Raw genomic sequence first — 13472 nt, 5'->3', positions numbered from 1 at the left:
TGCTGAATGTAGAGGAAAAACCGATATTTCTCTACATCAAAGCAACAGATTTTAAGTACTGAAGAGCGCAAACTATTCAGATTTCAGTGAGGAATAACCTTTTTATGTCTCTGAATCCGGAAAGCCTAAAAACTAAGTAGGCTGTGTATCAAATTATGTATTTAATGGAGGAAGAACATACTCCTGTGCCCATTTATAAGTGTTAAGATAGCATATTTTGAGCTACTGGAGTGACATGATGGTTCTGACTGTGCATGCCATCATTAATCATAGATTAGGCCCAAATGTAGTACAAGACTATTATGTGACATCGGTTTGCAGAAATGTGTTTCCAGTAGTGTATCTGCATACATAAATGACACCCCAATTGCTGCTGTGATTGGGCTGCTAGACATCTTCTGTGTTTTGGTCTTATTTTTAAAACTTACTAGGGGAAGCTATAATGAATAGCCATCTCCATTCTGTTTTCTAAGGAGAATTTCATTTGGAATACCAAGAATGGAGGACATTACATGAGCATCTGCACTCAAAAAGCTAGGTTATTGCTGCTATGCAGCTAATTAAAAAACATCCCTGTTAAATACAACAGCTGTCTTACACATGTATCTGAGACTTCTGGTTTGTACCCATAGAATGATAGAATGTGTGGGGTTGGAAGGGATGCTTAAAGGTCATCTTGTCCAGCCCCCCTACAGTGCACAGTGACCTTTTTTAACTAGGTCAGGTTGCTCAGAGCCCTGTCAAGCCTGACCTTTAATGTCTTCAGGGGTGGGGCCTCTACCACATCTCTAAGCTACCTGTTCCAGTGCTTCATCTCCCTCATAGTAATGACAGATGGGGTCTTATGGGAGTAGAGTAGAGGGAGAGAATCACCTCCCTTGACTTGCTGGCCACACTTCTTTCTGTGAAGCCCAGGATATGATTAGCCTTCTGGGCTACGAGAACACATTGTTTGCTCATGTTCAGCTTTTTGTCCACTAGTATCCCCAAGTCCCTTTCCATAGGGCTGCTCTCTATCATATCATCCACCAGTTTGTATTAATAACAAGGATTGAACTTACCTAGGTGCAGGACCTTGCACTTAGCCTTGTTGAACTTCGTAAGGTTCACGTGGGCCCACTTCTCTATCTTGTCCAGATCTCTCTGGATAATATCCTGTCCCTCTGGCATATCGACCACAGCTGTCAGCTTGGTATCATCTGCAAACTTGATGAGGATTCCCTCGATCCTGTCTATATTGTTGATGTAGATATTAAACAGCACTGGCCTCAGTACAGACCCCTGAGGGAGACCACTTGCTCCATCTTGGCATCTAGCCATTGAGCACTACTCTGCAACTATCCAGCCAATTCCTTATCTGCCAAACAGCCCACCCATCAAACCTGTATTTTTCCAACTTAGAGAAGAATGTTGCAGGGACTATGCCAAAGGCCTTGCAGAAGTCCAGATAGATGACATCTGTAGGTTTTCCCTTGTCCACTGATGCAGTCACTCCATTGTAGAAAGCCACTAGGTCGGTCAGGCAGGATTTGTCCCTAGTAAAGCCATGCTGGCTATCAAATTGCCTCCCTGTCCTCCATGTGCCTGGTCAGAGCTAGGAGGATCTGTTGCACGATCTTCTCAGGCACAGAGGTGAGGCTGTCAGACTGGTAGTTTCCAGAGTCCTCCTTTCTACCCTTTTTAAAAATGGGTTGCCCTTTTTTCAGTCACCAGGGACTTCACTTGACTGCCATGACTTCTCAAATATTATGAAGAGTGGCTTGGCAACTACATCAGCCAGTTCACTCAGGACTCTGGGATGCTTCTCATCAGGTTCCATAGACTTATGTATATTCAGGTTCCTAAGGTGATCATGAACCTTGTCTTCATTTACAGTGGGAGGTACTTCCTCCACCTTGTCCCTGTATTGAGGTCCTTTAATTTGGGAGGTGTGAGGAGAGAGGTAGCGTGTGAAGACCAAGATAATGTCATTGAGAACCTCAGCCTTCTCCTCATCTGTTGATACTAGTTTGCCATCCTTGCTTATCAAGGGGGAATGCTTTTTTAACCTTGCCTTTCTGATTGATATACCTGTATACCTTTTTTTGGCCAGCAGGACTTGACTCAGCCATGCTGGTCTCTTCCCTTCCTTAATTGATTTATTGCACATGGGGATTGAGAGTACTTGTGTTCTGTGAAAAACATCCTCAAGTATCTGCCAATTCTGTTCTGCTTCCTTGTCCCTGAGAACTGTTTTCCAGGGAGTCCTACTGATTAAATAAATCCTTGAAAAGGTGGAACTTTGCTTTCCTAAAATTCAAGGCCTGTAGGAGTAGTGTAGACTCCTCCTCTGACTCATATCCTTTAGGATTCCACCAGTGTGTGATCAATGCAGCCCAGGCTGCCTCCAATCCCTGATGGGCTCACCTGCGTTGTTGACCATCAGGTCCAGTGTCACATCCCCTCAGGTAGGGCCGTCTATTTCCTTCCTATTAAGAGGTTATCCTCAAGGCACTCCAGCAGTCTCCTAGATTGCCTACAGCTTGCTGTGAGTTTTCCAGCAGATGTTGGGGTTGAAATCCCCCACCAGGACAAGAGCCTGTGAACATGATGCCTTCTGGAGCTGGAGTAAGAATGCTTGCTTCATCAGTAGGCTCTCCTTGATAAGGCAATCTCCTGTGGTATCCTTTTCTTTTCCACCCTTGAGAACAATAATTATGTAAGCAAATATAAATCTTACCACTTGCATATGGCTGGAGAAGGGATGTATGATTGTAAGTAGTTTTTTGTGTGTTTAGGAATTTTCAGGTGAAGCTCTATGAACTTTGGTAAACAAATAGTGATGGTGTTTGGTAAGTTTCACTGCAATTAACTACAAACTGCTGTTGAAACAAAGTTGTAATAGATTATTTTTTTTTTCCATTTTAGTAATAGTTGAATCACTGAGAGGCCTACCTCCAGTAAATGAGGAAAGCATAATTTTTAAAGAAGATCGGCAAGCAGCAGGAAAGGTTTGTGTAAAACATAAACAACATAAACCCCTGTTATTCTAATAAGAAATTCTAAGTATTTTTTAATGTTCCAATGGGTAGTGTTGAATGTCAGCTTAATGAAAGAGGAAGTTTTATAGGTATGTAGTTTTTCTTTGTGCTTTTGACTTGCTGTAGTTACCTGTCTTTTTAATCTCAAGAATTCCTAACCTGAAATTCACTGTATCCTTACAGAACAAAAATGTGTGTGATGAGTTTGTCCTATTTTATGAGAGTGCTTGTGGAGAGGGAGAGGATACTTTTGGATGTGTGATGTCTCAAATAACAGGCTGTGCACTTTTATTGCCTGGAGTTGGGGGCAAAGACTGATGATATTAAGAGTCAAGTTTCAGGAAAAATGAGGAATATTTTCATATCTATATTCTACGGTTCCAGTTTAAGACCAGTGTGTACTTCATGCAAGTGTAATGAAGAATGTTTTCTGACAACAGTGTTGTATTGAATTTTGTATGTTTTCTGGGGAAAAGGCATTTAGAATGGTTACTGCTGTAATATCTTTGAATGCTAGATGAGAATGAAACAAAAAAACTCAGTCTGGAATTGCAGATGTTTTGTACAAGTCAAAATTCTCTGCTCTCAATGCAGCTGGGGAACAGACAGGGGAAGTGATGTAAAGGGTCTTGTAAAAATTAACTTTGAGGATTAGATTATCAGGAGATACAGGACTTTGGAAAGCATAATGGAGAAGAATAGGAAGAATAAGGATTTGGCGAAAGGAAGTATTACTAAAGTAGAAGAAGCTGACAGTGAAAACAAAGCAGTTAGGTGGACAAACAAGCATCAGCATTTGAGAGAACTTTTCCACATTGTGACTTAACCAGTAGCTGGGGATATATACTGTCAAGCAATTGTGGTAATAAAACTCAAGCATGAAAGTGATTTTATTTGATGTTGTGTTTAGGAAACACATCAAACTTCTTGAATACAAAGCATCCTAAAGCTTCATGGTTGTCTACAGTGAAATTAGCTATCTACTTCTGATTGTTTATTTAAACATTTTAATTTTGTTTGTGTTTCAGATATTTGAAATATTTGGTCCTGTTTTACATCCCTTTTATGTGTTAAGATTTAACAGCTCTGAGCATATCAAGGCAAAAGGTATTAATGTGCAGGATAGCATGTATTTTGCTCCGTCGGTGGAGGACTTCACACAGTATATATTTGCAGAGAAGCTGAAACAGTGAGTCTAACTTATTTTCTCATCTGGTTATAATGTATTTTAATATAGATAAAAGTACTGGATAAAAGTTGAGCCTTGAGCGAGAAACTGTAGGACTAAGCTTGACACTAGCTTTTTTTAGTTATTCTGAACTGTGTTGTAATAACAAGGTTGTACTGTTTTGCCTTTCAAAACAGTACAGAGTAGCTGTAAACTACAAGCTTCTAAAGTGTTATAATTACTGAAGTTTAGTAGCTTATTATTCAGTTTAATGTATTGTTTTCTTTTCACGTTGCTGTATTACATAAAATATCATAATCAGAAAAAATGGATTCTTGCTTCCCCCACATCCTTGCAGACACACACACAGGGTTTACAAGCTGAATTTTGCATATTTTATTGTTCTTCAGATTCTTGTTTAGTTTCGTAATGTATAATAAACCTCTTTGAGTTCTGGGCAAGTTTGTTTTTACTATTTTAATTTCATATTACAGGGCCAGAACCGAAACTTAATGATCAGTAAATCTTTTTCAGTTGCAGAATAACAATTCTACCTTAAGATTACCTACTGTGAATTTGGAGGAGGAGAGAGATTTGGGTGACAATGTAGATTGATGTTCAGAAGCTTCTCAGTAGTGTTTTTGTATCCTAGTCTCACTGAGGAAAGTAGCATGTATGAATAGAACCTTTTTGCTATTTAAAAGGAAGTGTACTGAAAAGTATGGAATAAAAAATAAAGCATAATAAATGACTGCTAGATGCTAGTGTTCTATTATTGATGAATAGTTGTCTGAAATAGCTATAGGTTAAACAAGTCCTTTGTCATACAAGCAATGTCATCTCTATTTGTATTAGTTCTCATCTGACTTGCAAGTTTTTTTCTGACTATACCCAGTAATATTGATGTCTTCGTTAATTGAAACTCTGCCACTATTCGCACTGAATAAATTTTTTCTTTACTCGTGTGTGTGTGACTAGGCCTGCTTATGGTTTCTTCCACCCCCTCTCTTTTTCATTTCTCTGGAAGAAAAAAATACATTTTTTTCAAATAGATCCCTTTCTCACTCTGTTACAGAATCACAGAATAGTCATGGCTGGAAAGGACGTCTGAGATCACGGAGTCCAACCATAAACCTGTTGCTTGTTTAGTTTATTCTGCAGCATTTTGTTGTCATCTGATCTTGGATTTGTGCCATTAACCTTTGTTACTTAGTACAGTAACTGCACATACTTTAGTCATCTGCTTAGTGCATCAATAATTGTGTGCTGGACTTGGCATCTGAGACATGAGACTCATGTTTTAGTTTGTTACATGCTTTGCAATTAGTTTTGGGAACTATTTGTCTTTTGATAGTACCTCACTGTTATATGTGGTACAAAATTGAGTGCTAGGTAAGATGTTTTACACTTTCATTACCAGTGCAACTGAACAGTGCATCAGACATTGTTTCTTGCCCTGCATTAAAATGAGCAGTGTCAACACCTGTGTAATCTGACAAACTGTGATTTCCCAGAGGAGGCTTAGATTGGATATTAAGAAAAAAATTCTTTACTGAAAGAGTTGTCAGGCACTGGAATAGGCTACCCAGAGAAGTGGTGGAGTCAGTATCCCTGGGAATATTTAAAAGATGTGTAGTTGTAGTACTTAGGGATGTTGTTCAGTGGTGGACTTGGCAGTGCTGGGTTAACAGTTGGACTTGATTCTCTTAAAGGTCTTTTTCAACCAAAACAATTATGAGTCTAGGTTATGTTTTGCTTAAGCAGTATTTTTTTTTTTTTAGGTTTTGTTAGTAAAGGTTCTTAAGCTTTTGTGAGGCAATTGGTACTATTAGTTGGAGCTGCCTTTGCATGAAGTAGGTGTCACTGAGAAAGGATAAATTTCAATTTCTGATTTGTGCTTCTACATAAAGGAAAAAAATGAGATGGCTAGTAAAAGGGCTGAGCTGTGGTCAGTGCTTCACGAAAAAGCTTTTGGACCTTAGCATATTGCAAGTTTGACGCTGGTTTTTGTAGTTTGACTATGCAGGCCAGCTTGTGGAGTATTAGAGCTGTGAAGTTTTAGAACTACTCAAAACTGTGATGTTACTTTTGGAAAAGAGGGGAATTAAGATTTATATCTGAAAGAAACTGAAACTTTGAAGCTTTTTGTGAAATCTGGCAGGCAATCTTCTTGCATTGTACGGAGTTGCAGTGCTATGTACTTTAATGTAACTATTGTTGCTTGATTGCTGCTGAGTTTATGTATAGATAAAAAGCCCCCCCGTTGGTTATTAGAGCACTGATTGAAGACTATTCATGTTGTACACACTATTTTTAACTATATGGTTCTGTTTTGCAAGTAAGAATTTTCAGTATTGCATATTTTATATTGTTTGTCTCCTAAGGTTTGTGGTTTGACATTTTAGACCAAAATAAATTTGTGAGCAGTGTGAAAAAACCTTCCACGTAGTGTACCAGCATAAATTAAATTTGTTGGACAAATTTGTTGCTCATCAAAGAAACTACTTGATTTTTAGTGAAGTTCTTGAAGTGGTGGGTAAAATAAATTATGGCACTTCAAATTAGTTTTGGTGCTTTTCAACCATATGATTTTTTAAATGTCTTTTACTTACTAATTTTATCCTTAAAATAGAAGATGAAACCTAATTATCTAGGTAACACTGTATTAATAGAAGTATAAGCAAAGCTTAGAGGTTCTTCTTGTTCCAGATTCACTCCACTATAGTTATTCTTATAGCATGTATCCTACTAGACTAGTTCATTGTCCTTTTTAACTGAAGACATGTATTCTGAAACCAGAAGAATAAGAAAACTTGTGACTACTTAGTAGTCAGCTGAGCTTTCTCAATGCAGGTTCAAAACAACTTAGGTTCAAAAGGATGCACTGAGAGACTATTGACCAAAGCTTGATATTAGCTGAGTGAAATGGTCAGTCTTCACTCAAAGTACGAAGATTTTTCAGGTAACACGTATCTGTCAATTTGAGACTTTGCTATATGTTACTGTTGACTTAGTAAGATTAAAAAATCAAATAGTTGTTTCAAAACTGACAGCTCCCAGTGTAGGACATCTGATACTTGGAAGAAAGTGTTGCCTTATTTACTACAGTACTTGCAATTTATTTCTAACCTGTAATATATTACTACTGTGAAAATTCAATTACATGTTTCATGGCCCTGTTATACCATCCTCCTTCATCTTAATTGACTAATTTGTGGTGGTTTGTGTTTTTTCTTTTAGGGAAAAAGGCTCAGATGCATCTTGGAAGAATGACCAAGAACCACCACCTGAAGTAACTATAGTTTTTGATGCTGTTTTTTTTTTTATAATTGCAAAAGAAACATGTAGGAAAAGTTCTTTGTGGATTAACTAATTGGCAAGCTTATTTTTTTACTCAAGACAAGAGTTGGCTGTAGCTCTCTTGTTCATTGAAAATAAGGTCATGCTTTTCTTGGAGAAGACTCAATCAGTGTAGGGAGCAGTAGCTGTCATTTTCTAATTGATTTTTGTGATTGGAAAAATGTATTTATCTTCAGTTACTCTAGTCCTTCCTGAATATGGGTGGCAACCTGAACGTTCAACTTTAAGTAGCAGTGCTTTTACCTTGCCTACTAGTTACGCTTCTGCTAGGGGACTTTGTCCTTGCTGTTCTTTCACTGCAGCTTCAGGAATGTGATCAGTAGAACTTTGAAAGACAGTGTAAACTTAGAAACGTTTGGCTAGTCTAAGCTTTCTTTGAAAAATTTTTTAGTGATGATACAAAATATGCTCATTGGCTAATGGTGAGCTGTTTTTTATTTTAGTCATATTTTAAAGCTGTTCAAGAGATGAGCTTGTAAGTGTATACTTGGAATTTGTAGGTTCCCGAGTAACTGCAGTTTGGCAAAGTACAAGTCAAGCAGTCAAGTCTTCTGCAGATATAGATTAGATGTGTTTTCCAAAGTTGGTATTTATTTTTTATTGATATTTCTTAATTTTAATTATGATACTGTTACCTTCAGCTTAGAATCTGGAACTACAAGGGGGAACTTTACGTTTGCTATACTTCACTGTAGGAAGGATAGAAGGAAGCTTAAATTGGTGATATTAAGGATGGGCAAACTTGTTTGCTTTATATAAAACCGTGGCTGCCATGGTTATTCTGACTTCGTGGTGTCAACACTATGTGCTCTGTTTTGGAGAAAACGCCACATCTAACATCTTGTAATACTTAATTAGAATCATCTTTGGATAGTTCTAGTGATTAGAATTTACACTAAGGTATCAATCTGTGACAGCTGATGAGCTGATAGAAAGTGGCTTTTGCTGTACAGGTAATAGCTGTTGACAAGGTTGCAGATTAAATTTTATGCTACTGATGCTTGAAATTGTCTCTTACAGCCATATGCTTTTAGATCCCTCAGCTGGCAGGTGATTCTGTAACTTTTCTGAGTAGCTCCTGTGGTAAACTGTGTGGAATTGCTGGAGTCAGTTATTTTTGTGATACTGCGAAGCTGTATTTTTGTATGAATATTAAATTAATCAATGTTAGGTATTTATAATTTAGGATGTATGGTAAGTGTTCCTTTTCTGGCAGGCTTCTAATTAGTCCAGTTTAGCTGTAGACTCAGCAATACAATCTCTCTTGGCTTTGTCTTTGGGGTCATAGGATGACTGTGATCTGTTTCCTGCAAGGATAGCAGGTGGAGATAACTGATTTCTCTGGGAGGTGGCTTTTATGGAATGTTGCATGAAAATCAGCTAGCAATAGAAGGTACCTATTGTTTGCTATTACTGTTCTACTAGAGGTGGCATATGGAAGCCCTTAGAAAAAGCAGAAGTTAGTGAAATATTTTATTATGGTCTTGTATGTCCATGTGGCTTTTTTTGAGTAATCAAGTGTTGTAGAAGAGGAGAGATAGTTGGATTCAGAATTAACTTTTGTGGCTCTTTTAGTACAGTGTTTTGAGGTGCGTGTTCGTCATATGTTGTACCAATACATCAGTAAGAAGCAAACACCTTCCTTTCACAATTGGGAGAAGGAGGAACAAACCCTACCCTTTTAAGTCATATAAGGGAGCTATTTTTCAAGGAACTTACTGCACTGACAGATTACTTTGCTGTTGCCAGGCTGGGATTCTAAAGGTAGCAAAACTTCATGTAGTAGTAAGAAAATGTTGTAGTGGCATTGAGTCTCTTGAAAATGGCAATATTCTCCAAAGCTGGAAATTACTTCAGAATAACATTTCTATTGCAAGTTTAATGGGAACAAGTGTTACTAAATATGCTACAGAAAATTCTAACTTAAACTGGAGCAATTTTTAATGTAGTTCAACTGTCCTGGGTTAAGTATCGGTTACCAAATAATTTTATAAAAATCTATATCTTAATTTGCTTAGTTTGCAGTTTGGCTTTAGAAGTTTTTTTCTTGGAAATAACTAGCCAGCTCCCTCAGAAATTTCCATGGCTACTGCTGTATTGATATTTTCCTCTTGGCTTTGCTAAGAACCAGGTAAATTCCATGTCTATAAGTGTTTCTTCTAGGGAAGAGTGAAATAGAACCCTTGGTAGACTTGCCGTTGAATTACCTACATGCTCTTAAAGTCTTTGCTGTTGTTTTTTGGCAAAAAGCTGTGCAAGATACACTTGAAAAATTATTTGAGAGTGCTCAGATCTTTTGTATGTTGTGGAATTGTTTTTTTTTCCTTGCATCTAGGCAATGAAAAATGTGTGTTCATTGCCTGCATGTTGCTGTTTTAAGGAAAATTAGAAGAAATAACTAATAATTGTATAATTGTTTTAAGACAAATTTATGAAGTGTTAAGTTCTTGATTGCATTGAGAAGCCAGCTGAACATGTGGTGGCTCTTTGAATTCAAAATAAGAAAGTGCAGCTTTAATAGTCTTCTAAGCTGACTGCAGGTTGGATTGTGTTCTAAATTATTTTTTACTACAACTGAAATTCTTTGTGCAGTCTTTATATGGTTTTGTTATCTTTTTTTTTAAACCAGGCCTTGGATTTCAGTGATGATGAAAAAGAAAGAGAGGCAAAACAAAAGAAAAAGAAGCCTCAAAATCAAGGAAAGAAGAAACTCAGATCAGAAACAAATGCATCAAGTGAGTGAATGCTATGGGTGAATACTTCTGTTTGTTAAACTGAGTTTGAATTGCATAATATTATCTTAATAATTGAGCTTTTATACAGTTAATCAGCATATCAGTTCTTTTCAAAGTTGAAGTTGTGAACTTGTCACTACATTCCTTATTTTTTGAAAAAGGGAAATGAAGGATTTTCCATTAAACTGCAAGGGAAGTCATATAGGAGCAGGACAGTTGTCAGAGGAGAGTCAGAGCCTCTTGAGAAAGTGTCAGCTGACACACAGTGAGGATATAGAACAGATGCCACCTTTTGGAATTTAGAGCTTGCTTATTGCAGGAGTTACTGGGGCCCAAGTTTAGTTTAAGCCTTTAAGTGCAGGGATAAGATAGAGGAAAGACGTGATTTTTGGAAACATGTTTTTTTATTATCAGGGAGAAGGTACAAGTCTTAAAAGGGTAACTTATTTCTCTTCCTCACCCAGTGCATATAAATACTCCTTTAAAATAACTGCTACTTGTGTACCCTATTGAAAACCTCTGTCTACCTAACACTATAATTAGATACACAAACCTATAGTAATATAAACTATATAGTTTTTCGTTATCTACACAGCCTTCTTCATGTGCCTTTGTCTTGCTGTTGACAGTTCTGTTCTAGGTGTATGTTTACAGGTGTGCTCTGTTTGCGGTAACCAGGTTGTCCTGTGTGTCTTATGCTTCTCTATTGACAAAACTTTTTGCTTTTCGTGTGCCATTTTGTTGAGTAATTAAAATTGCATCCCTTTGTCTCTGTTCTCGGTGGTCTGGTTCTGTTACATGCTTTTTGTACCACTCCCTTTAAGTACTACTGACTCTTACACCCTCCATTCTTCCTCTTCTCCTGCTTAAATATGAGTTTGCTTCAGCCATCTGCTGCACAGTGCTTCCCCACATGGATCTTCTTGGACTGACTCCCTCCTTGAGTTTACTACTCTTCCTTTGTAAAGCCTGCTTAAAGCAGACCTGCCTTTCCCTAGGACTGGCTGAGGCTGTTCCTGAGCTGTGTTCCATAACTGAGAAAACAATGGGAGGAACTGTTTCAGTCTGTCAAGGGAGTACAGTTATGATTTGACATTTTTCTGTAAATAACATGGTATGAATTCACAGCGTGCATAGTTTGGCTGTGAAACTTAGTAACAAGGATATCTGGCAAATTGAGGCACGAATTCAGTCTCAGCTGGAGTTTTGCTTGGTTGCATCTTCATAAAAAAATATATTAAAATTGCCTTGTTATAGTCTTTGATAGGAGAAGAAAGAACAAAAACACTCAAATCAAGTACTTTCACTTCAGTGCTTCTAGGAGGACTGCATGTGTGAGAGGAGTCTAAGTCCTGGTCCCCCACGAAAATGAGCAATTTTGATATCAAACTACCTTTCCAAACTCAAGCTTTTCAAAGGTGAAAATGTTTGTGTAGTCATGAACCAAGGGTTAGGTCACACAGGTTCTTGAAGTTCATTGACTTTATGTGGTGTTATGTCCCTAAATAACGTCTTTGCTTCTATCCCTAAAATCCTTTGGTGATCACCTAATAGTTTACATTGTATAGCATTTTGAATATCATAGCAGCTCTTTGGAGCATTTTTACTGTTTTGGTTCTTTTGATTTTATAGCACTTACCCGAATAAATACTTTAAGGGTATTTTTATAAAGTGGCAGTAGATTTGTTTTCAATCTTAAAGCATATATTTAAGTGACCTGTACAGGGAAAAACTTGTCTCTGAAAGATGAATGCTGAAAATTAATTGACTAAAGGTACAAACTTTTTTTGAGTAAGTTAATTTTATTAATTTCAGTTTGAATAATTCCTAGTGTTCCATATCTGTACTATAATATCAACTCAAGTCTAAAAGCTGTATGCCACTTTAGTGTAATGCAGTGTTATCTTCAGTTTTGAAATGTTTTGCTTTTAAATCTTGTTTTAAACTAAAGTTTCCAAAATACTTAAAGAGTTTGAGAGTTCCTGTGAATCATTAATACAAATTAAAATGCCTGGAGGGAAAAAACTGAAATCCTTTTTTTTTCTTTTTTTATGACTGAATTTGCAACTCTTGGGATTATTCTTTCTATATTACTCTAATAAATCAAGATGTTACTAAGCAATACACTTGCCAGTGGTATTTTGTTGTTTATGTATTATTTGTTGGTATTATTTGTTGATAAGCTTACTCTTCAAGTTTCCTCAACTTCATCTTGAAAGATTGTTAAGGACTAAACTTAGTATTTCCAAAATAATATTAAAACTGTGTGGTTTTTAATTTTGTTGTTGTGTTTTTAAGGTGAGAACAAAGGATTTAATCAGTCAATGCAACAACCTGCTTCAAGTTATTCAAGGGGATACCGTGGCAGAGGGTTCTCCAGGGCTCCATTTCCTCCTTCATCAGGCCCTCTGGGTTTTTTGAAACCACAAGTAAAACCTCCACATCTCTACTCTTCAGACAGAGTACATCAGGAAACTCCAGTATTTCCACAAGCTCACAGAAAAGAAAATGCAGTGATGCAACAGTATCCCTTTCCTTCTCCAGTTTTTGGTTCTGTTAATGACGTGCATCAATTCCACCTTCCGCCTTCAAATATGAATATGATGTGGACAGGCCCAAACATGTACAACTCATACCCATTTTTACCACCTCCACCACCTCCTCCTCCACCTCCTCCAGATAGCCATCCTTCACAGTTCAGGCCTTATTAAGTTTCCATGAATATGGAGTTTGAGGAGAAGAGGAACAGGCTGCCAAGACTGCATTTCCTTATTTTGGAACTGCTTCATTTTTCTGCGACAATAGAGCAAATGCAGAGTTTGAAGCTTTGTGGGACGTACATAGGAAGCTATTGTTTTCTATATGTTTTCTATTTCAAAAAATAAAACTATCATAAAAATAACTGAATGTTAAACAATGGCTTATTTTTATAATATCTGATAATTTTAGATGATAAAACTTATTGGAAACTGGTACGTAGTGGTGAAAGTCAGTTTTTAAATAAATTTAAGAGTTTATGTAAGTACCCTCTCGTAGTCATGAGGATGTGTTGCATACCTAGTATTTTAATATTTGTAGTGTTTGTATATTGCTACGCTAAACCATTTTTCTCAGTTTCTGCAGATTTTGAAATCTACTTGAATGGAAATAAAAAAATAGGACACCTAATTTTTAAGCTAGCTTTGCCAG

The 13472-nt window shown here is 37.1% G+C and overlaps 1 protein-coding gene across 1 annotated transcript in view; it reads left to right on the top strand.

The window, feature by feature from the left end:
- NAF1 (nuclear assembly factor 1 ribonucleoprotein) overlaps positions 1-12994 on the top strand; it is a 19784-nt gene extending 6790 nt beyond the window's left edge. Inside the window, exons 5-9 of the mRNA XM_009995994.1 lie at positions 2908-2990; positions 4049-4209; positions 7429-7480; positions 10178-10283; positions 12582-12994. Coding sequence (XP_009994296.1) covers positions 2908-2990; positions 4049-4209; positions 7429-7480; positions 10178-10283; positions 12582-12994 — 815 coding nt within the window. The remainder of the gene's footprint in view (positions 1-2907; positions 2991-4048; positions 4210-7428; positions 7481-10177; positions 10284-12581) is intronic.
- Positions 12995-13472: the final 478 nt, after the last annotated feature.

Source organism: Chaetura pelagica, unplaced genomic scaffold (assembly GCF_000747805.2).
Source record: "Chaetura pelagica isolate M959 unplaced genomic scaffold, ChaPel_1.0 scaffold142, whole genome shotgun sequence".
Taxonomy (NCBI): Eukaryota; Metazoa; Chordata; class Aves; order Apodiformes; family Apodidae; genus Chaetura; species Chaetura pelagica.
The sequence above is the reverse complement of the archived record's forward strand: the minus strand, read 5'-3'. Positions and strand labels throughout refer to the sequence as shown.